At 52.0% G+C, this 27,529-nt stretch overlaps 1 protein-coding gene across 1 annotated transcript in view; it reads right to left on the bottom strand.

Moving 5' to 3' along the window:
- Positions 1-27,529, bottom strand: part of CNTFR (ciliary neurotrophic factor receptor) — a 294,709-nt gene that overhangs the window by 15,655 nt on the left and 251,525 nt on the right. Inside the window, exon 7 of the mRNA XM_029913865.1 lies at positions 16,270-16,433. Within this exon, the coding sequence (XP_029769725.1) occupies positions 16,270-16,433 (164 nt within the window). The remainder of the gene's footprint in view (positions 1-16,269; positions 16,434-27,529) is intronic.

The following is a 27,529-nucleotide window of genomic DNA, read 5'->3' as shown; positions in this document are numbered from 1 at the left end:
GTCACCCCGGACCAGAGCCATCCTGGGAACTTACAAGAGAAAAAGAACGAGCTACAATGAATTGGGCACATGCCTGGCTGGGAGTCACCGAAAGCCATCCCTCATCTGGCTCAGCAACCCTGGGGAGCGGCAGTCCACTCCCTAGCTGGGCAGTGGCCACAGGAGGTTTGGTGTCCACTGGCCCCATGTTGTTGGCAGTGGCAGAAGAGAGCCAGGGCACCAAGCGGGCCAAAGAGACTTAACCTGCCCTCCCAGTTAAGAGAAGCCACAGGGCAACGCTACCATCAGGGCAGTGCAAATGGAGAGGAGGCAAAGAAAGCAAACCCTCTCCTCTCAAATAACCCATCGTTAGTGAGACCTGCAGGGACGGGGCTCCTTGGCTGGCTTGGACGCCCCAAATTCTGCACTCGATGCACTAATGGTAATCCAGGGAAACGCCAACAGAAAGAGGCTGTATTTACAACAGGGTAACTAGTGGGGCTCACTGGGAGTAGTGGGGTAAAGTAAGACCTGACCTGAACCAAAATTCCAGCCCAACCTGACGTGTAGACAAGGGTCAGCGCTGCCTCTGCGCCCCACAGCGCTGGCTGGGCGTGGAAAGGGACTCACCCAAACGCAGTGACTCAGGCCATCCGGGTGCCGGATGCACCAGATGCACCGGGTCGAGGAACCCAAAGGGTTTGGGGGAACACCCGAGGGCGGCAGGCCTGGAACAGTGGCCTGGGCCTGAGTAGCTGGAGCGTGGAGTAGACGCTCCATAGGAAGTGGCGGAGCGCTCACGACTGCAGTGATTCCAGGGCAGCTTAGCTCAGCTGTTAGTGTGACGGGCGTAGGGCAAAGCTTTGCAGCGTCCAGGGCTCTGGCCGGCTAGCCCAAGCAGTTTCCAGCCCCTGGATTAGGGTTTGCACCGATAAGGCAGAGAGCACACGGAGAGCTGGGGAAAGGATCCGACCCGACGGACAGCCAGATCGGTGGGGGGAGGAGGGGCAGAGAGGCAGCATCAAAGGGAGAGAAATTCCTTAATCCGCGTCCCTGCCACACAGGGACAAAAGTGGGTGAAAGCTGGGAATGGTAATTTTCTTGGCCGGGGGGGCTGCGTTTCGCAGTCCGCTTTGTGCACCTGCCAAAAGTCACTCGGGCTGGCTGCAAAGCAGGGCGGAGATTAATGAAGGCTCAATAGCCAGTGCAATGCAGGGCGATTAGCATTGCAAAAAAAAAAAAACCAAATCCTGACTCCTTGAAGCCAGTTATTCAGCTGTCCACGCTGACAGCTCGTGCAGGAAAGCTCAGCCATTCTTCCACTGTCTGTCCTGTCCCACCTCCACCGCCCAGCTCTCTGAGTGACAACGTCCTCCCCTTTGAGTTTCCTCAGCCCCCAGATGAGCGCTTTTCCACCAATGCCTCCACCTGCTAACTGAGCGGGGACAACTGGCTTTCGAATGGGGCCCAAGTCCTCAGCATAGGGATGCCCCCCAACCAGGAGCAGGGAGGGAGCTGGGGGGCTCAGGGACTCCCATGGTATTATATAGCGGAGGGTCCCCAGAGCCCTAAGTCCTGATGTCCGTGCTAGACACCGAGGGAAGTGGCAGACCCGTGCGTGGAAGGGAGGTGACGGTCGGTCTAGGCAGAGCGATGTCCCCTGCTAACGAGGCTGGCTGAGCGCTCTCTTCTGCGGGCTGCCTCCGTCGCTTGCTAATAAGCTCCGGACTCTAGGACGCAAGCCAAGCTTGGAGGCCGTCTCGTCAGCTCTGAGGCAATGTGGACAGAGAGGTGGGACTCACGCAGGGCCACTGAGCAGCTCTGCCAGGCCGGAAGGGGCGCCAACCGGGGCGCCGTGTGTCCCGGGGGCACAGCGCACATGCGACAGGGAGGCGATGGTGCAGGATGTGGCGTGCTGGGCAGCGCAAGGCCGCAATGGGGCAGGGGAGGGGTGGGGCAGAGCCTGGTCTGCAGCAGAGCCTAACAGAGGGGGGCAGGATCTTGACAACTCCTGCCCCCAGGGTCCCTTCCAGCTGGGACCAGACCCTTCTCCTCCCCCACACCCCAGCCCCTGCGCTGCCTCTCCAGGCCTACAACACAGGTCTCCCTGGAGCATGGAGCAGAGCCCAGGGGAGGAGGGGGCTGGGAAGACACGATGACCCATTGGGTGACCCTGGTCAAGTCCCTTCCTCTCTCTGTGTCTCTGTTAATGGGGACAATGGCAGCTGTGAGTCGGAACTGAGGTGCGTAGGAAGTTTGCTACCAACAGCCCCCTAGGCCTCCCTCCAGACACTGCCGTTAATCCCTCACTCCTGGCAATTCCTCCCCATATGGAGGTGTTCAAAGCTCGTTTAATCCCGTCCGTGCCCTGGGGCTCTAGCAGTGCCCCACACGCTGAGTGGGAAGCGGCCCAGCGAGGCGCTAAACTACCTGCAGCCGACGTCCGGTCCCTCCACGGGACCCCGCGCTCCCTCACCATGTGCACCATCCTGTCCACTCAGCGCTTCCCCACCCCGCGCCTGGCTGCCCTGCTCCCAATTTGCCCGCGGGGATAAAAAGCTGGGGCAAAACCCAGCCTGCGTTCCTGGTGCACTCTGACAGGTCTCTGGGTGAGCTGCAGCCGGGCCTGAGGTCCAGAAGGCCCTTTGAAGGGACATGAACAATCCCCCACCGCAGAGAGGGGCTGGGGGTGGGGGCTGTTTGAACTGTCTGGAACCTCTGCATCCCACATGAAAACGTGTTAGCCGGCTCCCCGCCTGCTGGGTTCTGCTTTCCATTCTTCCACACCTCCCCACCCTCCGCCCTCCCTCCTGACAACACACAGGCTCACAGCCTGCAGCCTGCTAGGAACGGGGGTGTCTCTCTGCATCCCAGTGCACTGCTCCGAGGGAGCAGAGCTTCCCCCTGCCCCAGTGGGGGGCACCGCTGAGCCACACGCAGGTCGGATGCAGTGAGAGCTGGCCCAGGCACCCCGAAGGCATCCACTCCCTCTCAGTCCCCTTCTTGCATTTCTCAGGGGCGGAGGCATAGGCGTGGTTTGACTGGCAGCTTCAGTCAGACCAATGGGGCCACGCGGGGAGGGAGTGGGGGGCAAATACTGCGCCTGCCTGAGGCTTGCAGTTTGGGGGGGCAACGCCTCCCCCCCTCAAAACTATGACCATGAGTGGAGGCGCTTCGGGGCAGCCGTGCGGCCACGGTGCGGCATGGGAGATGAAGTCTGGGTGGGGAGCCTGGCGCACCTGAACGACCACTCCCACGAGACCCGGGGCGGGGGGCGTGTCAGAGCGGGAATATTGCCGTTTTCAGGCGCTCGGGTTCTCAGAGTTGCCCAGACGCTTTTGGCGAAGGAACGCGCTGAACAGAGAGCCCCATTTCCCACCGAAAAGCAGTTTGGGTGGAAAACGTGGGAGCGGCCCCAGTGTGACGATGGGGGTGGGGGAAGCAGCCAAAGGGAAAGAGGAGGCTGCCGTGAGGGGTGCAGCAGAAGGGGTGCTAAGAACGGAGTGAATAAGCAGGGAGGGGCAGAACTGGGAGGGGCCTTGAAGGGAGAACAAGAAGTCTGAACTCGGCAAGGTGGGGTTCAAAGAGCAGGGAACCCCATTAAATTGGACCAGCAAAGGGGAAAAAAACCCATTGGATCTGTGCCCTTTTCTGTTTCTTTGCACCGGATGAAGAAGGGCCGGAAGGTTATTTGAAATACGCATATAAATCAATTAAAGGGCAGGGCATGGGAATCCTACATCCAATACCAATGCAGCCCTGACCAACCCAGGAGATGCGGTAACCTGGGGTTAGGTCAACTGAACTACGGTCCTCAGGGCACAACGTTTTTCACAGCCGAGTGACGTAGCTAGGTCAGTCTCATTTTTAAATGTGGCCTAGCTAAGGTTTAACCAAAACAAGCCTGGTTTAAATTGAAATAAGAGCGTCCACACTGACTTTAGTACCAGCTTAAGTAAATCAATTTAGAATCACTCCTTTGGTTAAACAGGTGCAGTTGTGTGTGTAGACAAGCCCTTAGGCAGAGGCTTTAAAACGCTTTGGGTTTCCATTCCTCTTGGTCGATGCCTATTTAAGTCCGACGTCCAATGGGCCTTTGTTAAAGATTCACCATCCCCTTCCATGAAGGCGGGATCTCCCAACACACATGCTTTGAGACCACCGAGCTGACAACCCTGATGTCTCTAGGGGAAAATGCCGTTAGAAACCTTCCACGTTTCCAGGCTTTCTTTATCTGTCACAAAGAGGCATGCTGGAGCCTCGCTCCCGTCTGGGCCCCCAGGAGTCCCCGGTCAGTGGTGTTTTTAGCCTTTCCTGCTCTGGGTGTTCCCCATAGACATAGGGATGTTTTTCAGTTATTAACGACCATGATGATTCTGGTTTCCAGGCTCCTCGCTGGCTGAGCGCTGTGCATCCCCAAGAGGAAAGGGGAATTCACCGCTCGCCCAGGCGGAGGCAGCCCGGCTATGGCCTGCAGAAGATTTCTGCTTTGCTTCAGGTTACTTGGCTTCCTCATTAACGTGTCAAGGGAGTAGTCATAAACAGAACCCTGCCGTGAGAGCGCAAACCCCTCCTCGCCTGACCCCCCCCTTCTCTCTCTGATTAAAGACCAGACTCCGCCATCTCTCCTGGCCTCCTCCCTCCTAGGGTGGGCCCACTGAGACCAGTGGACCTGCTGACTGAGTCAGACTTGACTGCACCCGCTTACAGATGTGGCCCAAGGACAGGGTCAGCCCATTACTCAACGAGGGGGTGGGGAAACAACAATAGAAAATGTGGAAATGTTAAATGACATTTTTGTTTCGGTTTTCACCAAAACGGTTAGTAGAGATTGGACGTCTAACATAGCGAACGCCAGTGAAAATGAGGCAGGATCAGAGGCTCAAATAGACAAAGAACAAGTTAAAAATTACTTAGACAAGTTAGATGTCTTCAAGCCACCAGGGCCTGATGAAATACATCCTAGAATACTCAAGGAGCTGACTGAGGAGATATCTGAGCCATTAGCGATTATCTTTGAGAAGTCATGGAAGACGGGAGAGATTCCAGAGGACTGGAAAAGTGCAAATCTAGTGCCCATCTATAAAAAGGGAAATAAGGGGAACACGGGGAATTATAGACTAGTCAGCTGGAAAGATAATGGAGCAAATAATTAAGCAAACAATTTGCAAACACCTAGAAGATAATAAGGTGATAAGTATGAGTTAGCATGGATTTGTCAAGAACAAATTGTGTCAAACCAACTTAATAGCTTTTGTTGACAGGGTAACAAGCCCTGTGGATAGGGGAGAAGTGGTAGATGTGGTATATTTTGACTTTAGTAAGGCTTTTGATACTGTCTCTCATCACCTTCTCAACAAACTAGGGAAATACGACCTAGATGAAGCTACTATAAGGTGGGTGCATAACTGCTTGGAAAACAGTTCCCAGACAGTAGTTATCAGTGGTTCACAGTCAAGCTGGAAGGGCATAACGAGTGGGGTCCTGCATAGATCAGTTCTGGGTCTGATTCTGTTCAATATCTTCATCAATGATTTAGATAATGACATGGAGAGTACGCTTATAAAGTTTGTGAACGATACCAAGCTGAGAGGGGTTGCAAATGCTTTGGAGGATAGGATTAAAATTCAAAATGATCTGGACAAACTAGAGCAATTGTCTGAAGTAAATAGGATGAAATTCAATAAGGACAAATGCAGAGTACTCCACTTAGGAAGGAACAATCATCTGCACACACACACAAAATGGGCAATGACTGCCTAGGAAGGAGTGCGGCAGAAAGGGATCTGGGGGTCATAGTGGATCACAAGCTCAATATGAGTCAACAGTGTAACACTGTTGCAAAAAAAGCAAACATCATTCTGGGATGTATTAGCGGGAATGTTGTAAGCAAGTCACGAGAAGTAATTCTTCCGCTCTACTCTGCGCTGATTAGGCCTCAACTGGAGTATTGTGTCCAGTTCTCGGCCTTACATTTCAGGAAAGATGTGGACAAATTGGAGAAAGTCCAGAGAAGAGCAACAAAAATGATGAAAGGTTTAGAAAACATGACCTATGAGGGAAGATTGAAAAAATTGGGTTTGTTTAGTCTGGAGAAGGGAAGACTGAGAGAGGGGACATGATACCAGTTTTCAACTACATAAAGGGTTGTTACAAGGAGGAGGGAGAAAAATTGTTCTTCTTAACCTCTGAGGATAGGACAAGAAGCAATGGGTTTAAATTGCAGCAAGGGAGGTTTAGGTTGGACATTAGGAAAAACTTATCTGTCAGGGTGGTTAAGCACTGGAATCAATTACCTAGGGAGGTTGTGGAATCTCCATCATTGGGGATTTTTAAGAACAGGTTGGACAAACACCTGTCAGGGACGGTCTAGATAATACTTAGTCCTGCCCTGAATGCAGGGGACTGGAGTAGATGACTTCTCAACGTCCCTTCCAGTTCTATGGTTCGAAAGCTGCTTGTGATTTTGGGGGTCTCAATATTTGGGTGCCCACTGGAGACAGCTGAGAAGAGCCTGATTTTCAGACAGTGCTCAGCCCCTGCCCTCTGCTAGCCACAGCAACCTGAGACACCTCCCAGGGGCCAGCCCCCGTCCTTATCACGACTGAAAGATACAGCTGGGCTCTAGTCCAAACACACCCATTGGACTGGGAGCAGGAAGCCATTCAGGGAAGGCCTGTGGCCCGTGTCATACAGGAGGTCAGGCTAAACAAGTCTGCGACTCTCTCGAAATCTTAGCTTTAATCTAGTTCCCGAGTAGCTATGCAGCTCCATGAATCCCTGTGAAACTTTTCCTTCTGTTCCTCCCACTGGCCCAGCTCCAGGAGAGAGGGCTTAGGGAGGCTGGCGTTCTGAGCACGGCCGTGCCTCACCCGGCTCTGGGCAGGGCTAAACGACACGGTGGTTACAGCGCAGTGCCTGAGGGTCACGCGTTTGCGACCGGAGGGCTTCCACTGCTGCTACCACCAAGCAGGGCCACCTGGGGTGGGGGGGAATTTGCCTCGGCCCCCCCCCCCATTTGAGAGGGCCCCAAAACTGAGCAGCATTGCAGCCTGGCACACTGGATTGCAGTGTCACTCAGGTTTGGCCTGGTTGCTGCTCCAAGGGACAGGAGCTGCTGCCGCGGGGTGAACGCAGGGCAGGCTCGCACTGCGATGCCCGCCCCTCCAGCCCCCCTCCCGCAGCAGCCCAGCCTCTCCTTGGGGGTCCTTGTTTTGGAAGGGGGGGAGGGGCTCAGTTTCAGTGCGGCCCCAACGGCGCTGACCCAGCGGCAGCGATGGAGGGCGTTTCAGGGAAAGAACGCAAATCCAAAAGGCTTGTGGAACGTACGTCCCACGTAGCGAATAGTTCCAATAGCAAAGCCCCCCTGTAGCAAGCAAACACCTCCGCCAGTGAGGAATTGTACTCCCCTGACTAACCCCCTCCACTCCAGGGGAAACACTCACCTGACTAAAGTTAATCCTGGGCTTACGTAATTGACCAGCTCTGTTTTGCAGGCATCCTAAGAGGGAGGAAGATTGTGTGTTTGCACTTGCTTGTGTGGGTGTGTTCCGCGTGCATTTAGGGGAAGGCATGCAAACATGCGTGGGCGTGGGTGTTTGCATGCACAGGTGTGTGCATGAACGTACCTGTGTGCATATGAATGTGTGCATTCATGCAAATGTGTGTGCATGTCGATGTGTGCATACGTGGGTAGGAGTGTGTGTGTGTGTATATGTTGCTCAGCAGGTCCCCCAGCTACTGCCTTAGGGTACGTCCACACTGCAATCACGGGGTGTGATTGTAGCTCGTGTAGACATACCTGGGCTAGCTTTAAGCTAGATAGCTCAGGTCCCGGAGCAGTGAAGCTGTGGCAGCGTGGCCTAGCGAGGTGAGTAATTACCCAGGGTTCCCAGCTGGGTTGTACAGCCCACACTGCCGGGCTTCACTGCTCCAGGACCCGAACTAGCTAGATCATAACTAGCTCAGGTATGTTTACACATGCTGCAATCAGACCTCCTGACTGCAATGTAGCCAGAACCTCGGGGACAAGCTGGCTTTGAAGGCCCAGTCCTACGAGGTGCCCAACTCTTCCTAGTTGCTAGCAATTCATGTCCAAGGTCGTGGGAGTTAAGGGCGCTCATCCCTGTGTCTCAGCCCAGCCCCTGGGGCTACGGACACAAAGCAATGCACGTTGGGAGTAGTATGTGTCTCTGCCTCTGTTACTTGCTAATTGTTAGTCTTTATTTTCAATGTGATAGAGGCACTTTACAGACATGCTCCTTGCTGCAGTATGTGCCAGACCCAATCCTCCAACACCCCAGACAGCGGGGAAGAAGGAAAATCCCATTGAAGAGGCTTGGATGGTTTCTCAGGATGCACTGCTAATGCCCCCCACCCTGTCCCCCAAGCTGCACCGGCCACTAATGGAGGTTTGTAGACCATTTTTCTTAGTGATCCGCCCCTGGGGGTCTCCTCTGTCCCCCCCACTGCCAGACCCCTGGATTCTGCCCGCTCTGAGGTGGGAAGCGCATGACATTGTGACAGTCCTCAACATCCTCCTTCCTCGGATGATGGTGGGTTTTTTTAAATTGCTGACTTTACCACCCGAAGGGGAAGGCAGAGAAGTGCCATAATAAAAGCTGCCAGTCGTGAAGCTGTAACCCAGAGGGTCTCAAACTTTTTTACTGGCGACCCCTTTCACACAGCAAGTCTCTGAGTGCGACCCCCCCTAATAAATTAAACACACTTTTTAGTATATTTAACACCATTATAAATGCTGGAGGCAAAGCGGGGTTTGGGGTGGAGGTTGACAGCTCGCGACCCCCCATGTAATGACCTCGCGACCCCCTGAGGGGTCCCGACCCCCAGTTTGAGAACCCCTGCTGTAACTGAACCAGGACAGGGTGACGTCTGCAGCCAGGTTGCCTTTTAAAAGCAAACTCACCAGGGCAAAGCATCCTGGGCAAACGACGATGCAAACTGCCCTGAAGTAGCATGTGTTCTACGAAGCAACGCTGTTAGCGACGCCACACTGGAGACGGCTGCGGCAAATGGAGCTGCACCGATTTCCTCCCCACTTCTCCGCCTGCTACTTGCTCAAATGCTCTGCAGATGAACAGGCTTTGCTGGGGGGTTTGGCTTTGCTTTGGTTTGCCCCGAAACAAGAACTGCGGGGGCTTTGGTAAGCAGACCCAGAGGTTCGTCTCTTTCGCTGTCGCTGCTGCCTTGCGGCTTTGCACGGGGATATGGCTCAGGGATTCCCAAGAGGTATCCAGACACCGGCTGAGCAATTGCTTCTCTGTGATCGCAGCAGGCATCAGTAACAACGTAAGAACGGCCAGACTGGGTCAGATCAATGGTCCACCTAGCCCAGTATCCTGTCTGCCAACAGTGGCCAATGCCAGGTGCTTCAGAGGGAATGAACAGAACAGGGCAATCAAGTGATCCAGCCATATGCCTGCTGCATCAATTGCTCTTCTGAGATCCCATATCCCAGGTGAGTGGCCTGGCCACTGGGCTGTTGGCTACTTTGGGGTGGGTCTCTGTCTCTGAAACCAGAAATTCCATCCCACGCCCTCCTAGCAATGGGGCAGATGGTTTGAAACACAGCACTTGGCACGGATCTGCAGTGTTGCCAAGTCTCCCAACTGTATTAGAAGTCTCCCGCCATTTGGTGTTTTTTCCTAAAGCTCCAGCTTCAGGAGTCACGGGATTGGGGGCGGGTCTCAGCTTGAGAAATGGCTTCTCTTGCCTGGTAACAAACTGACTAGTAAATAGGAGCATCACTGTCCTCTACTGGACAGAGTCAAAACTGCTCCACTATGTGTCATAGGGGTCCCTTTCCCTTGCGTGGCAGACTTAGGCTTTCAGAACCAGGGGCCCTGAGTTCTATTCCCTGATGCTACATGATGGAGCAAGGTGACACTGAAGAGGGTCCCACACTAAAGCCCTGATCCAGCAAAGCAGTTAAGGATGTGAATAGTTCCATTGCAGGGCCCATCGCCCCACTCCCTGCATGCTCCCCACTAGACAGGGGTGACTGTGTGTTACATGGCTCCGCTTGGAGGTTCCCTCTGGTGTGTGCATGCCACTGTAGTGACAGCACTGCATTATCTGGGTGTTTTTATATCAACGTAGCCTCTCGTGGGGGCTTTAGCAGTGTGGGCAAATGTGAATGGAAGTGTGCCTAGGAGTTGGCCTATGGATGGAGTGTGGGTGTCTACATTCATGCACACATGTGGACTTTCATGCAGACGGGACCTCGGTGTGTGTGTCTGCAGAGGTGTGTGATCGTCTCCATGTGTGAGAGCCAGCACGCTTGCCGGGATACAGTATGTACGAGGGCAGCGATCGCTGCTGCTGTTGTGAGTTAACTGAAGGAGCCTGTAAAACCAGAAACAGGCTATTAGCAATCCATTAGGGCAGAGTATCCAGTTCCAGCCTAGGTAATCCATTAGAGGAACATCTGAGAGCATTAGGAGAGCTCGCTGGAGGCCAGGACGGGGCTATAAAACGGAGGAGGAAACCATGCTAATCTGGCTTGAATTACCAACTTAAAAGCCGGAGAAAAATAAAGGATACCCTAAATATTTAATGTTTTATATTTAGGAGACAAAATGTGAGGTTCTGCCAAGAGGGGAGAATAAAAAACCAGTTTCGTCTGCAAATACATCCCATCTCTCCGTCCTGGCAGCCGAAAAGGAGCAGCCCGGCTTTCCAGTCCCCTGGCTCTCCCGGGTGAGCTCATCAGGGCAGGCTAGAAGGGAGAACTGATTGCCACCCATCATGAAATTAACTCTACCTTTGATGGGGCTGTCAGCCTAGAGTGCTGGGGAAGGGACGTGTCCCCATGGCTGGCGCGTGAACCCCCCCTCTGGGGAGGCTAGCCCTGGCCCCGGCCCTTCTGCCCGAGGTCCCGCCCCTACCCACCCATTCTGTCCCCCCTCGCACGCCGGAGCCTCAAGCCCCCCACTGCAGCTGGAGGAGCCCCAGCCGAGTGGCTCCAAACACCAGCCCGCCTCAGGTGTCCTGAGCTCCGGGCAGCCGGCCAGTCCACCCCAGCTGCACCGGCCAGCCCGAGCCACCCCTGGCTGCTGGCCGGCCCGAGTGCCCACTGGCCTGAGCTGCCCCAGGCCGTCAGCCCAAGCTGAGCCCCCGCTGGCTTCAGGGGAGAGGCGGAGCAAGGCCAGGGCCTTGGGGCAGAATGTGGGTGGGGCCACGGCCTGGGATTGAGGAGGTTTAGTCACCCCTGGCCTATTATACCCGCCGCTCATGTGTGTCCCAGCTGTGTCTTAGGTGCTGCAACGTGCCACGCGTCCACCACACGTAACAGCGTGCACAGACACCCGCGTTTCGGGCGAGGGGCAGCCTGGGGCTCCTTCTTTTAGCACACTGATAATAATTCCCAGGCCTAAAGGATTGAGTTCAACCTCACAGCGGTCTGGGGCTGAGGGATGAGACAGCAGCAGGAAGGAGCCTGGCTTGAGTCACATCTCAGGCTGAGTGCGTAGAGTTGGCAATTCGGGAGCGCCGCCGGCCCCCATCTCACTACTTGTGTAAACTAAGCAATTTTGATACAGAGTCACTCAGGTTCTAATGTGGAGTCACTCGGGTTCTCATACCTGCTTTAACTCTGTCCTGTCCCTGCCCCGTGGCTGGAGACCTTCACTTGTTGCTACATGAAGCGTTAGCCTGTTGGGTCTTTGAATTCCAGCAGCGCAGGCCCCAGCCACACGGTGCTGTAGCCAGCCCCTCCTCTACCTGCCCATAGAGGATGCTAGGTATCCGGGGCCTCGGGGCAGAATGAGGGCAAATCCTTGGAGCCCTGCACTGGAGAGGGCCCCGTAGCGATCCGGAGGTGGGACACAGCTAATTGCTGATGGCCAGTTGGCTGAGTTGGGAGCAGCCAGCAGCTGTCATGGGTGCCAGGTTGCTTCCAAGTGGGGCCCACGTCTGAGCCAGCTCCTCCTCTCCTCAGATGTGTGGGGCAAGGGTGGGTCTCTGGCCTGTACATGGAGGGCCAGATCCTGTTGGGAAGGCCCCGAACTGCTGCGTTACCTGGACTGAGACAGCAGCTCCCTGCGTCTCACTCTCCCCATCTGTAAAATGGGCACTTGGATGCTTTGGGCAGTGCTCCAGGGCCTGGAGCACCCACACCACAGCCAGTCCGTTCCCGTTGATACCTTCAGGGCAGCATTTTAGAGCGGACTGTGCAAATCACCCCAGCACAGCAAAGCCTAAGGGGTGGGACTAGATGACCTCCTGAGGTCCCTTCCAACCCCGATATTCTCTGATTCTGTGAAAATCGTTGGCAAAGCAGGCAATAGGGGAAGGAGCCCTTTGCTCTCGGGCGGCCATCAGACACACTTCAGGGGGAGGAGGGAATTGCTTTTGCTGCCAACCAATGATGCACGCAAGCAGAGTCTGAATGCACGTTCCTGTCCACAGCCAGTCACTCCCGAGGCCCTCTTGTGACCTGCCACTCAGCCAGCCAGTCCGGGTTGTTCTTGCAGTCCTTCTGTTGTGTGCCCGGAGGCTGCTGCCCCGGGAATCCCTCTCTTCACCCTGGGAATGTTTAATAAGTTGGCCTGCTCCCATCTCCACCTCGGCACGTCCCTGCGCCCTGCTGGGTGACAGCCCTGCGGCACAAAGTAAGGCTGGGTGGGGGATGCAACCTAAGTAGGTGGCAGGCAGGACTTCCATTAGCTGACTCCTGTGTATGCAAGGGGTTTAAATGAGGTAGGGGGTTAAGTGTGTGTGGGACGGGTGGGAAGGTGAAGAAGGGGCTGAGAATGGTGGTTAGCATGAGGCCCTGGGTGCCAGCATATGGTTTAATTGCTTCTTGTGGCTGCTGGCAGAGTTCCACCCTTCTCCACCTGGCCTCCTTTTTATTAACCTGCCGGGACACTTTGTGATGGACGTTCCCACGGTCGGCAGTCAGGTTGTGTGTAATGACCTGGCCATGCGGGGAGCTGAGCACGGGAGGGCACCTTGTGTTTATACCGATAGCTCCTTACACCCCTGTGTCAGCCAAACAGCCTGTCAGGGCAGCTTGGACATGCCACATGGCTTGGGATGCACCTCCCCTTCCTGGAACATGCCCTAGTCCAGGGTAGACTGGTCCCTAGACTCCCCTAGGGAGGGGAGGGCTAGTGCCACCTGCGAACGACACAGTATGCAGCAGAGAAGAGACCTGTCTGTGACACTTTACACTCATTAACCATTTGCACGTCACACCTTTTCCAGAGGTGGCAGTCAACACCTGCTCGTCCCCTTCAGGCTGTGGGCAGAGGAATGGCCTCTCATTCAGTGCCCAGCAACCCTGCTCGGCAAATGAAACCTCAGAGCGTCTTATTCAACTGCCTCACAGCACCCGGCTAAACTGGTCACGGGGCGAGTGACATCCTGGCACGGTACCAGGAGCTCAGGGCCGCCTCTTGCCTGTCTTCAGTGCAGGCTTGGCACGTGTGGTGGCCTCATATCAGTCACGCTGGTCACCGGCCAGCAGCATCCCAGGACTGGCATAGCAGGAATTGCTGCAGGTTGGGATTAAGATGCATTGGCAGAGCCAGGTGGGTGAGATTGTGGTGCATCGACAAAGCTGTGGCGGGAGTGGGAGGAGACGCCCAGGGCTCTGTGTGTATGGGGGGTGTCCCTGGACTGGAATGGCAGGGAGGCGGGTTGTGGGTTGGGATTGTGGTGGATATGCAAAGCTGTGTGTGTGTTGTGGGGGAGCCCAGGGCTGGGCTGGCAAGAAGTGCTGCAGCTCTGAATTTAAGTGGCTTGACAGAGCTGTGTAGGGAATCTTGCATGGCCCTGCAGTGCTACCCCAGTCTGAGTTTAAAGAGCTGATTGAATTAATCACTGCAAATAATTCACCTGATGAACAGCGGCATTTTCATTCCGCTTATTCACAAATCGTATTTTTCATTCTCCAGCTGGCTTGACAGACAGTCTAATAATGAGCCCAGGACCTTAGTCGGCAAATGTTGGCTGTCAGTCACGGAGCGAATTATTCCCAAACACACTTTTGCATTATTTGACCCGCTTCAGCGACCGGTGTCACGTCACTCACAATTAGGTTTTGGGGTTTTTTTTAATATATAAACAAGCAATACAGAAGAATGATGCAGCCACAGCATGAGTGATGGCAGAGAGGGAAAAAGCCCGGAACACCAGCAGTTCTGGATCAGACACTTTGGTTCTTAAAACAGGAATGCCAAGCCACGCAATATGGGGGAAAGGATTGTTTTCGTCTATGTCTCCACTCCCAGATGCAATGGAGAATCACCTCCAGATTGCAGCGATGAATCACATTGGGGTGTTACAGCGGGGACGGATTGTCTCTGTATTTTTACTGAGAATTCTCACCTAACGTATTGAGATGGTCCCCCTCGCCTTGGTATCTGAGCACCATACAGCCTCTAATGCGTTTAGCCTCATGGCCCCTCTGTGAAGTACAAAGTGTGCTTATCCCCACTGTGACACACAGAGAGGTTAAGTGACTTGCCCAATGTCACACAGGAAGTCGGTGGCGGAGCAGGGTCTTGAACCAGTTTTCCATGTCTGAGGCTAGCATCCCTACCCATAGGACCATCCTTCCACTCTTAACATAGTTTCAACTGCCAGCAATCATATTTAACAGACTCCAGGAGGCTGGAAAACTGCCAAGTCCCCTTTTCTCTTGGGGTGCAGCATAAAATGACCGGCACTCAGGCACGCAATCAGACTGAGTGGGCCGGCCTATCTTGAGAGCTCATAGTGAGACGGACATAGCCATCCTGGCCCAGGGAGCTGCAGGCAGCAGGATTGTTGCTGTCGCTGGTGTGGACAGGCAGGTTACTCCCGTCCCAAAACAATACAGTAACAGATGAAAGAGCATCTGATTGCTCATGTAATTCCTGCAATGAGCCAAAAGGGCAGAGCTGGTCAGAAAATTGTTTTGTTTAAACTTCCCCTGGAGTCTTCTGATTTTTTACCAAGTGAAACCAAATTTTGCATTTCAAACATAATTTTTTTTTGTTTATGAAAATGTTCAAAAACGTAAAAAAAAATAGTTTTATTTGTAGGTGTTATTTGTTAGACACCCCTCCCCTCTTCACCCCCCTGCTTTCCAGTGGAAAAATGGGTGGGGTAAAGAGAAAGAAAAGGGGACAAAAATCCCCCTCCCCAAACCCCAGAAACCAAGAATTTCTTGGTTTTCAAAAAAAGAAACACAAATTTCAACTGGGAACAAAACTACACATTTTTGCCCGGTCAAAAAATAAGAAAACATCTAAGGACCAAAAAAATTGACACAGAAATTTTCTTTGCCTTCAAAAGATCTTTTTTCATCCAAAAAAACCCGTCTGACAAAGAAACACGGACCAGCTCTACAAACATATCTGAAATCCATGTCTACCATCAAGCTGTTGGCCTTGCTCCATTTGCCGGTGAGCTAATAATCTCCCCGTCACACAGCCCACCACCAAACATTGCCCTAATTGGGATTATAGTCAGCCAGTCTCAAGAGAGAAGACAAAGGTTGAAGGGATACGCTCAAATAAATTTGTTAGTCTCTAAGGTGCCACAAGTACTCCTGTTCTTTTTGCAGATACAGACTAACACGGCTGCTACTCTGAAACCACTCAAATGCCGTTACCAGTGCTATCCCTGTTCTTCTAGCTAACAGTGGACTTCTGTCCTAAGAACCTCACTGACAACTTTCTTTAAAAAAAAGAAAAGAAACAAGAAATAAAAGTAAAACTACGATAACGTCAAAGCAAAGGCTGTGTCCCTGACAGCACAGCGTGTTGTGGCACAAGATATTTTTTATCTCCGGTTTGGAATCTAACATGGCAGAGCGCATTTAAATGTGGTGACATTTACACTTCAAATGTCTCTTACATCTCAGCGGGCGAGTTTTATGTAGAACATATGTATGGAAAATAGATACTAGCCCCGTATTACAGTGCAGAGTGGGGGAGTGGTTTGACGGCGGAATGGGACTTAAAAGAGACGCCAGGCCTCGGTTGCGTTTGCTTGGCCTGACATAAAGGAAAGAATCAAATGTGCATTTTGTGCAAGCTGGCTACCAGGCGGTAACATCGCCTTCGCAGCAATAAAGCCCCTTCTCGTTCCCAAGCACCTCCTGTCCAAAGTCCTTCCCAAGCCATAGGCCCATTCTGAGGCATTTAGTGCCTCCCTCAACTCCACTGACTTCAAAGCAGGTAAGGAGGGGCTGCAGGCTTGGGCCTCTACAACACAACAACCCCACAGCCTTCCCCCCACCACCTTGCCCTCAGTGAAGGCGATTGAGAAGTCACTCACATGTTGCCACTGGTCAAGGATGAGGGGGCGATACCTCAAGAAGAATTTGAGCGGGAAGGACTCGGGGTCAGGCCAAGAGGAAGGGTTCTGCCACCTCACTTCGAGCCTCCGGGGTTTGTTGGATACTGGCTTGGCCACCACGTTCTCTGGAGGGTCCGGCTTTACTGGAATAATACAGAAAGGTCTTTTTACACCTTATACTCTTAGTCCATTCTCATGCTATTTCACAATACAGGGTTGGGCTAGCTCTACTCCACACCGCAGGTAGCTTCCTCCCATGGTACATTTTGCCACTCACAAAATATCAGCTCGCTGTGCAACATGGCCATGTAGCTTCTAGATTCTGCCTTATACTTTGTGGATATGTTGCAATATGTTTTATGAAGCATACAGTAAATATGTGGAATAGCAGATGCTTATTCCGGTACAGATTAGAAGCAACAGGTACTACAGCGAGGAGGGCCAGACAAACAGACAGACAGATGTACATGGGGGATAGGTAGATAGACAGACAGACATTGTACTTGAGGACTCGGTGAGATGAGGTGACTGGTAATGAGTTACAGACACTTGTATGGTACACTTCTAAGCCATCTGTGTTCAATCCTGACCCCAAATCATTACTTTTAAGGGGATGACCCAGGAGGTCCCTTCCAGTCTGACATCCTATGTTCCTATGAAATCGAAGGGCCAAAGCTGGTGCTCGTTACTCAACCGAGCTGACTTCAATGGGAGTTTGGCCTGAGTAAGAATTGAGTAAAGGCCTCAGAATTTGGTGCATCGACTCTGATGAAGATTTAGGTTTCAGAAGGACTGAGAACATCAGGATTCAACCCAGGCCGGTTACTGACTCTTCGTGCTCACCCAGAGCACAAGTCCCATGTTTTGCCTTCTTCCCCCAACTTTCAGCCTCTTCTCCTTTGGCTCTCGTTTGGGGTACTGGAATATTTGCTCACCTACTTCAGAGGCATTTTGAGTGAGGAGTAATTAGCTGAGGTTTGTAAAGTGCTTTTAAAGCTGAAGATGTATTAGGGTATCGATAGCAAATCAGTCATTATTATACTTATAGACGGGCCATTTTCTTCTTGGGGATGGGGCGGTGTCCCGCCAAGCATTGTTGAACTGAACTTGATAAGCTTGATAGGTTTATGGAGGGGATGGTTTGATGGGATAACGTGATTTTAGTCAATAGGTCAATAACGTGCCATCGCTGGTAATTAGTAACAATGGCCAATGATGGGATATTAAAAGTTACTACAGAGAACTTTTTTCTGGAGGGTCTGGCTGGAGAATCTTGCTCGCATGCTCGGGGTTCAGCTGATCGCCATATTTGGGGTCGAGAAGGAATTTTCCTCCAGGGTAGATTGGCAGTGGCCCTGGAGGTTTTTCGCCTTCCTCCGCAGCATGGGGCAGGGGTCGCAAGCTGGAAGATTCTCTGCGACTTGAAGTCTTTAGATCACGATCTGGAGACTTCAACAGCTGAGTCAAGGGAGAGAATTATTCCAGGAGTGGGTGGGTCAGCTTTTGTGGCCTGCATCATGCGGGAGGTCAGACTAGATGACCATAATGGTCCCTTCTGACCTTAAAGTCTATGAGTCTATGAACTCCCAACTTCTAAAACTTTTCATTTGCTTTAGCAAGTCTATGAAAGGCCAAGGTCAGGGCGAGAGCATTAGTGTGTTAAGAACATAACATAAGAACATAAGAATGGCCCTACTGGGTCAGACCAAAGGTCCATCTAGCTCAGTATCCTGTCTGCCAACAGTGGCCAATGCCAGGTGCCCCAGAGGGAATGAACAGAACGGGTAATCATCAAGTGATCCATCCCCTGTCGCACATTCCCAGCTTCTGGCAAACAGAGGCTAGGGACACCATCCCTGCCCACCTTGGCTAATAGCTATTGATGGACCTATCCTCCATGAATTTATCTAGTTCTTTTTTGAACCCTGTTATGGTCTTGGCCTTCACAACCTCCTCTGGCAAGGAGTTCCACCGGTTGACTGTGCGTTGTATGAAGAAACACTTCCTTTTGTTTGTTTGTTTTAAACCTGCTCCCTATGTTCTGTGGTAATTAACAGCGTGTTAATTATCGAACAGGTGAGAAGCCCAGAGGTTGCAGGGCGCCTGAACCTAGCTGCGTGTTCTGTCTCCCCATTCAGGCTAATACTCTCCTGGGGAGTTGGTTAGACAGATATGCCCCAGAACCGGGCAGCTGGACACAGCCAGATTGCAAAACAAACCCTGCTTGAGGAGCTGTGTGCTCCTGTCTGCGCACCAGCATGGGCCTTTCCAAACCAAACCGGTGAGCGAATCCCTCCGGTTCTGCTCTCAACTCAAGGGTAGTGATGCCAGAACAATTCAGCGGGCTACACGATCTTTTTCCCTCACCGCAGCATCGCAAACAGGCACCAGCCCTCCGCAGCTGCATGGAGATGGAGCAGGGTGGGAGGCAGTTCGACAACGCACTTTCACAACGGGAGAGCAATTCTATCGTCTCAGGGTGAGTGGGGACTGGCCCAGAGCCCACTGACACCAATACAAAGATGGCCTCTGACTCCACCGGGCTTTGCCTCAGTCTCAGGGAGCAAGCCTGTGCAGGAGGTATCGTCACACCCATTTTGGAGACGGCTTCCTGGCCTGTGTTACACAAGAGATCAGGCCAAAAATGGCCGTCTGGCCTTCAGTATCTGCGGATGACATGACTTCCACCACCACTCTGAAAACACCCCCTGGACAATCATCTCCATGGCAACCGACTGGCCAGGTCATGATCAGTGACAAGTTGGGACTCAGCATCGGAGGGACCCCTGGTGCCGAGGACCCTGTTCAACCGGAGCCTCCTCAGCCTCTCTCAGTCCCAGACCCTCTCTGAGGGCTGGCCTCTCTGCGGGCATCTGATGAACAGCGGGCGTCATGCAGCTACGCCCTCTGAGCCCCACGGTCCCAGCGGAGCTGCTGAGGTGATGGGCTCCCTCCAACCCCATGCAGTATTGCGTTCAGGCTCGGGAGGGGACCTCCCTTTCTGCTCCGTCTATGCCACACTCATGACCCCGCTAGCCGACAGTCCGGTGCCTCCCTAACCTGGAATTGGAGAGGGAGCCCCTCGCCCACGTAACGCCAGGGCGCTGGAAGTTTAGCGTGAGGGAGGATGGGGCTTTCGGGGTAGTTCTTGGCCATGCAGCACCCCGCCAGAGGGGCGGAGGATCCACGGGGATCCTCGAGGCTTTTGAATAAAACTCAAGCGGAGTGTAATGTGTCTGTCTGTCAGTCTCGTCTCCAGCAGCCTCTGGAGGAGTCCACCACCATAGCCCCGGCTGCTGCTGGACTGTTCCACAACCTGCAGCCTGGCTCTCTCTGTCGACAGGAAGGAGCGTGGGCAGGATGAGCCTAGGTTTGTAACTAGAGTGCCCTGGCTTCCTCTTCATGGATGCCTCCAACGGTTACTCCTCTGCTTCCTACCACAGGACTTTAGCCAATGACGATTCCTGTGGACAATGGTACAATCACACACAAAGGTGGGTGGCCAAAGGACTCACAAGGCCAATAGATCATGCTCTTTATCTGATTTGATCTGGGCGGCGCTGTTATATGCAGTCTTACAAGTTCTTTTTCTGAGCATGCGAGTGCTGTTCAGTCTTTGAAGGCATGCTGCTTGTTGTTAGTTTTGTGATGCGGTTGCTTTTGGGTGGGAGCTGTAGCCAGCAGAAAGGGAGTTTGGTCTCTGCTCTCCAACTAGAGTCAGTTCTTGGGGGGAAAGCTACTCCAGGGCACTGAGCACTGGGCTGAAATTCCTGGAAGAAAGGGTTGCCTGTGGGCCATTTGTGACCACCTCTGTTCCAGGACTGGTGAATATAGTGTAAATAAACAAAGTTACACTAAGAAATTACTCGGACTCCTCATCTAACTGTCCTGCAAAGCCCAGAAATCTGCTACTGCTCGGCAGAGGGACAGCAACAGCATCAGATACCTGGCCAGTTAATGAGCAACTTCTGTACTGTGATTGTTGTTATTATCTGCTAGGCCCTGGCAATGTGCTTGGTGCTGTCCTGGACATGACACAGAGACAGTCCCTGCCCCGGGGTGCTTGCGACATAGCTGCGAAGGCAGGATGCACTGGAGGGGAAGGAAGAACTGAGGGGCAGGTTATTCTTTGCATGGCGAGTTCCCGTCCAGCAGGCCCAGCGGAGGCGTGAGTGCGAAGGAGTGCCTCGAGTGCTGGACGCTGGTGCCTGAGCGAGCAGGGATGGGGAGGGCATTCGATGCAGAGAGGATGGCAGGGGATCCTGAGCCTGCGTCCTTGAGCCATAACCTCCCTCTCCTGTCGCTTCACCCTCTTGTCTGCCGCTGTGTCTATTCACTGGCTGCCTCTTAAACTTCTGGTTCCAGCTTTCCAGGCCCCACATCGCTCAGGCCCAGCCTACAGCTCAGGCCTCGTCTCCTTTGATGGCACTCCCTCCGCATTGCCAGCTTCGACACCCGTTCAGCCCCTTCTCTCACCAGCGTCCCCACTGGAGCGCCCTGCCTCAACCCGCCACCTCCCTCGCCTCGCCTGGAACCTCACTGCTGCCGTCCTGCCTACGAGCCGCGAAGGGGGAGTCAGTCGGGGAGAGGAAAAGATGAGGTCAGGAGGCAGATGCGCACATGCCTGGGAGAATGAGTGACCGATCCCAGCAGGGGCACCTCCTGCGCTCCCCGGATCTCGCTGTTCAGCACGCCACTTGTTGCATCGTGTCAGGTTCGGGGGCGGCGGGAGGGGAGGGGGGGTTATACAGTGTGCTTGGCCTGTCTAGCCGACAGCTGGAGAGACACGATCTTATGGGCCTGACGCTGCCAGGTGCTGAGCATCCTCGCCTCCCACATGACTTTCCTTATAAGGTTTTATCCCGGGGGGGGGGGGGGGGGGGTGTAGCCAGGTGATGTGTGCAAATGCATGAGCTTTTTGGGGTCACTTTCGAGGCACAATCACCCCATTTGGTAGCAGGCCAGCCGGGGGGAGGGCGGACAATTATTATCAGGCCAGATTTTCCTCTGGTGGCTTTGTCTTTTATCAACAAGCAGCAGGGGGAGAATTTGTCGGGTCTGTGCAGTCCTGAGCTACTCCAGATGGCTGTGTAATTCCTGCTCTTGCTTTGAATCCCGGGGCTTGGGGTGGACATCGGCTTCCATTAAAAGGGCCTTTGAGTCCAAACACATACGGAAAAGTATAAATCCAGCGCTGGCTCTGTGGACTTTGTGGATTTGGTTTGCAAAACAAAAAATCTGTGTAGCTGAACGAATGCAGATGATTCCAAAATCCAGCTTAACATGAAGTCTGCAAGGAGCCTTGGGGATGAAAGGCGCTGGGCTGGGTGAATGTGAGATATTGCGACAGGGGAAACTTTCAAATCCTCCAACTTAAATCCATTCACTTTGCAGGTGTTTCTCCTTTGCGGTGTTTGCTAAGGACCCAAACACTCAGGGCCAAGCTCTCTGCCGGTGTCACGCTGCGAGCCAAATCCTGCTGTCGTTTGTAAAGCCAGAGTAACTTTGTCAAATAGACGGGGAAGTACTTGGATACTGGGGTGAAGATCGGGGCACATGTGCTTCAGACGGGCTGACAGCCGGATACGTGACCCCTTGGGTTTACGCCATTATAACTGAGGGCAGACTATGGCCCCATGATGTCAGTGAAGCTGCCCCAGGGATGGGCTTGGCTCTTTGTGGATGGAAAGAGAGTCCCAGCGTAAGAACAAATACCAAAATAGTATCAGTGGGTGGAACAAATCCATCCATTTTGTCAGAGATTTGGTTACGAGCCATTCACATGGGGAGCAGCTCTTTGAACTAAACTTTTTTCCCGTTCAAAATGGAGGCTGGCGGGAGGACAGTTGAGATTTCTGGGAGAGAATCTTCTGGCTGTGAGCAGCAGCAAACTCAGTCCTTGAGAGGGTCTTCACGTTCCTGGTCAGCAGAGAGTCTGCAGGGCTCGCCAGCATGTTTAGAAAATAGTGCTCCCAACCCTGAGGTCCTTGTTCAGTTTTCCCTGAATCAGTTGCAGTTTTGCCCGAATCAGAATTGCTTAAAAATGGGGTCACTCTCAGGATTTGTGTGGAGCACAACGGCATTCCCAATCTGCAAAATGGTGTGAAAAACCGGGCTGTTTCTGCCACGTTCTCATCACAGATTTTCAGGTCAGAAAGGACCATCGTGATCATCCTGTATAGCACAGGTCACAGAACCTCACCCAGTGGTTTCTGCTTTGAGCCTAGCAGCTTGTGGTCAAACTGAAGAATATCCTCACCTCAGATCCTCAGCTCACTGACTCTTCCCAGCTCTGGTTATCCAGGTGCCTTTGTGTCACCTCACTAATCCAAGAACCTACGTTCATTCTGATTGTGCACTGAGGAGCCAGCTAGTTTCACAGAACATTTGCATCCTGGTCTCAGTGAGAGATGGTTCAGTGAGAAGAAATGATTCAGCTAGTGGGAGTTTTACCTTTGTTTTCAGTGGGACCAGGGCTAGGCCAATGCCGGATCCTGTGAACTGCAGCGAGGATAACTGCCTTTTTTGTTTTGTCCATCTTAGGGTGGATGCTCTTTGGAGCAGGAAAAATGTTTTGCAGCTATGTATAAATCAGTGTCACTGTTATAGCTTCTCTGGAATATACCAGCTGCTTTGTCTGATGAACTGTTCAAGAAGAAATCCTTCATCTCCAATCAAGTAACAACTTCCCAGCGAGATTCCAACGTGCAAGGCAGCCAGTCCGGAAAACCTTGTTTCCATCTGCACCACCACGGAGGAGGAACCTATTAACTAGCACTGGGGAATCTACAGAAGTTTGGAACATCCTGGAAGACAGCAGTAAAGGGCAAGAGGGGGCCAACTTTGAAAGTCTAACAGATGCCAGCTTTAGATCAAGTGTAAAGTCTATAGCATCACTGCTTCCTGTCATGCTATATACATTCTCCAGCTTTGTAACTGGGTTAGATCTGCTCTTGGGATTTGAATGAGGAGATTTGCTATCTAGTGCTCAAATTCTATAGTGAAGGGGCCCAGACAGATAGAGAGACAGACAGGACAGGGGTTCAGTTCTGGGCACCCCATTGCCAAAAAGATATCGACAAGCTGAAGGGAGTTTAGCAAAGAGCAACAGAAATGACGGGGAGACCTGCAGCAATTGCTGTAGGAAGAACAAAAGGCGTTCTTTTATACACATTAAATCAGAGGTTCTCAAACTGTTTTACTGGGACCCCTTTCACATAACAAGCCTCTGAGTGCGACCCCCCTTATAAATTAAAAACCTTTTTTTATATATTTAACACCATTATAAATGCAGGAGGCAAAGCTGGGTTTGGGGTGGAGGCTGACAGCTCGCGACCCCCCATGTAATTATCTCCCCCCTGAGGGGTCCCGACCCTCAGTTTGAGAACCCCTGCATTAAATCAACCAACTGATCTGCTAAGAGGAATCCACCTCGGCTCATGACCGATTTGCAAGCAGTAAAAAAAGTAAAAAAAAAAGAAAGCATGGTAAGCAATGTAGAGTAACAGGGTGAAATGAAGGACCTGCCTACACAAGAAAGTTGTACTGGTCTAAGGTAAAGTGTGAATTTAAACTGAGATAGTTCTATTGGTACAACCCCATGAGGACACTCTTATTCTAGTATAAGATAATGTCGCTTGGGAAGTGGTTTAAGACAGAAAAAAGCCATATTTATACTGGAATAAGCGTGTCCCCAAAGGAAGTGATACTGGTATAACTATAGCAGTTAATTACACTGGGAGAACAAGTGGGAATCCCTACCACTTAGATCTTTTATAATTAGATTGTACAAAACAATACAAATGTATTATAGGGGACAAGCCTGCATTGTTCTCCATAGGGATGGGCTGGATCGAACCCTATGGGGACATACGAACCGCATGGTAACCATTTAGGCTGTAGAAAAGATTGACCTTTCTAACTGACCAGGAGCCTCCTTGCTAGCACTCAAACAAGCAGATATCAAACAGGGGTTCTGTGATTTTTGCAAAGACTTTGTCATGTTGATGGAGGTACACTGAATCTCTTATTTGATGTCTTTGGTTTCGCTCCTTCGAAAAATGTCAGTCATCCAGTCAGAGAGCAGAAACAATACCACGTGACTCAGGTAACCCACTTCATGCCAGGAATAAGAACTGAGTAGACCAGAGAAGAGTGGAAGTAGTAAATGAATCACGTAGCTCACAAACAGCGCCTAAGCCGTGAGGCGTTCAGATAAAACGTGCAGCACCTCGTCTTAAATGCGGACCCAATTCATTAAAAAAAGAATCAAAATCCCTTCATGGATAATTCACAGGCAGAAAAAAGGGGAAAATAAATAATCCTCGGCAAAAAAAGCTCTAGTTACCAATTGTTGCTGGCCCAGCAGTTCTAAGAGCAGCAAGGGCAGCATTGGGCCGGCCAAGTAAATTTCCTTCCCATGTTTCCATTTCCAAGTCTGCCATGCTGTGTGAAGTCCCTCCTTTTTCAGACAGCCCCTGCCCCAGTCAGCCAAACTTGACCTCAGCTTTTCAGATCTCAGCCTAGCCTGTCATCTTGTCATATCTCAGAAATGAAGCAGTCCGGCCCCGTCAGTTGCAGAAAGGAGGAACTCTCCGAGTAAAACCGAGGTGCTGCAGGAGCACACTATGCTGTCCGAGCCGCCGTCTTTCAACCGAGCTGTAAAACCGATCACTTAAGATCATTAAGTAGCCCAGGGCATTTTTCCCAAGAGTAAGGGTATTAAACTCCATGGCTTGGCCAAATTCCAGTCTAGGTCTTTTAATTCTGCCTACCTAAGTAGTTAAAATTGAACTGACCTGCTGGGTAGGTTGTTACAGACCTATCTGTGTAGCATGTGACTACCTCATAGACATTAATACTGGATCCTCACAAAGCCCCTTGGAAGTAAGGAAGTATCATTAACCCCACTATACAGCTGGGAAACAGGGAGATTAAGTGATTTGCCTAAGACCACAGAGGGGGCTTGTGGCAGAGTCAGGAACTGAACCTGTATCTTTCGAATCCAGTCCAGTGCCTCGACTCCAAGGCCATTTTGCTCCTCTCGGGCCTCACATTCTAAATTGCTGTTCAGCGTGGCCAGGCTGCCATCTGAGAGGTGGTTGCGTTTTGGGGGGGACGGTGAAGTCTCCCTTGCGAATAACCTGCATGCCGTTCTGCAGAATGCCCTGCTTTCCTTTCGGGTCGAAGGGGTCAGGGACCACCTGCCCTTTCGAGTGCCGGGATTGCATTTGAGCATGTTATCACATCCGAACGAGCCGAAAATGTCGTTCCCTTCCTGAGGTTGGTGGCCTGCACTCCGCGGTTCGCTTGGAATCGCGTTTGCCTTGAATTGCTTTTGATATGCGGAATAATTAGCACCAGCAGGATGTTACATTTTTAATGCCGTGTATTTTCTTTTGATAACTTGCCCAAGGCTCCCATCAGAAAAATCGCGGTGGAGGTGAGGTGCTGTTGGGTTCCCCCACCCCCTCTTTTGCATGAAGAATGCAAATACCATCTGTCAGGCTGCTTTAAAGCTGTTAAAACACAAGTCAGGATTCAGAGAGGAGCTGTTCACTCCCCCTCCCCCCCATACAGCAAACGTGAATGACAGTGCGAGAGTCTCTTCTCTTTCAAAGAGATGTTTGTGCTGGTGAAAGGCTCTGGCAGGCCCCAGTATATGCAAAGGACAAAGTGTCCTAGGGGCAGGGGCCAAGCAACCTTCCTCCAGGCTCACTCCTCACCCCAGATCACTTCTCCACGGCCCAGTCAGTGCTTGGCTTCTAGTGAGAAGGCCACTCAGGGGCCCAAATAGTGCCTATCAGGAGGGGGGGGTCATTTGACACCACACCCCATATTCTTCACAGTGATATTATTATGGCATAATTCTGATGTATTTTACACAAGATAGGTCCTGTGAGATATCTTTGGAAAAGTTATGATTTACTGAATAGGATTATCCTATTTGTATGCATGTTTCATTTCTGTGTCTGAAGCTAGGAATATTGCCTATGTATCTGTATTATAAATGTGTTTACACCTGGGGAACGCCCACTAGGCAAAAGACTGTCAGTCTAGATGGCTGGCTGGGAAGGGTCCATTCAAGTTAATGAACCATTACGGAGAACAATAGGCCTTAGAAGAAGTTTATATCCTTCCTGAGGGCGCTACAAACAGCCTCATGGCAGCTGTGACCCTACAGGGACCAGAGACCAGGTCACTGGTGCTCGTCTCCATCTTGGAATATCAGTGTTTTTCTACTGACTGGCGTGGGAACCAAGCTTTGAGACAAAGGGTTCTCCACCATATGCTCTTTGCTGACTCCCCACCCAAAGAGACTCTTGGAAACACCAAAGGAACGGAGACTGATCTGGGGGAAGTGCTGGACCCAGGCTAAAGTGATTTTTAGCCTGTGAATGGAACACCTGGGGATTTTAAGCTGTAAGCAAGTGCAGCTTGCTTCTTAAGAATCTCTGCAGCCTGCTTGAATCATCATTTAAGGTAAGAATTTGCTACTCATATACAATCTCTTTAGTGTATTAAACTTAGTTTGCCTGTTTTGTTTGTTTGCTAGGTAACCTGCTTTGATCTGTTTGCTATCCCTTAAAATCTCTCTTTTGTAGTTAATAAACTTGTTTTTGCTTTATCACAAACCAGTGCGTGGGAGTCATAACTCGGGGCAGAAAGCTGTTGCACATCCTCCTCCACTTTGAGGGAGGGGGCGAATTTCATGAGCTTACGCTGTACAGATCCCTGTGCAGCACAAGATGGTCTAATTTTGGGTTTATACTCCGGGGGGGGGTGGGGGGGTGCACTTCAGCAGCAGGGTAGTTCCTTAGCTGAGCCTCCCCATGCAGAGTGGATCACAGCGTCTACACGTACTGCAGCTGGGTGTGTCCCTACCTGTATGTGTGCTGGAGCCTGGGAGAGGGCTGGCAGGCTGGTCACAGCAGTACAGTGTAAAGGGAGCCCAGGCTAGTGGGTCAGGGGGGCTCAGTGGTACCCCAGTTCCAGGTAGCACCCCGGGGGGAACCCGTCACAGGTCAGAGATCCATTGAGAGCTGGGCTCACTTCACAACTGGGCCACCAAACCGCCAGACGAGGGTAGCAGCTTGTGGATGCTGGTGCCCCGCTGGCGAATGACCCCCACATGCTGCCTCTCTAAGGCCAGGCTAGAGTCACCGGTAAATACTACGGTTTGTTACGCTCGGCTGGCATGTGAGGAGTCGATAGAGGGTGACACGTCCCAGCATTTTTG

Source organism: Terrapene carolina, unplaced genomic scaffold (genome assembly GCF_002925995.2).
Source record: "Terrapene carolina triunguis isolate 2854851 unplaced genomic scaffold, T_m_triunguis-2.0 Scaffold998, whole genome shotgun sequence".
NCBI lineage: Eukaryota > Metazoa > Chordata > Testudines > Emydidae > Terrapene > Terrapene triunguis.
The sequence above is the reverse complement of the archived record's forward strand: the minus strand, read 5'-3'. Positions and strand labels throughout refer to the sequence as shown.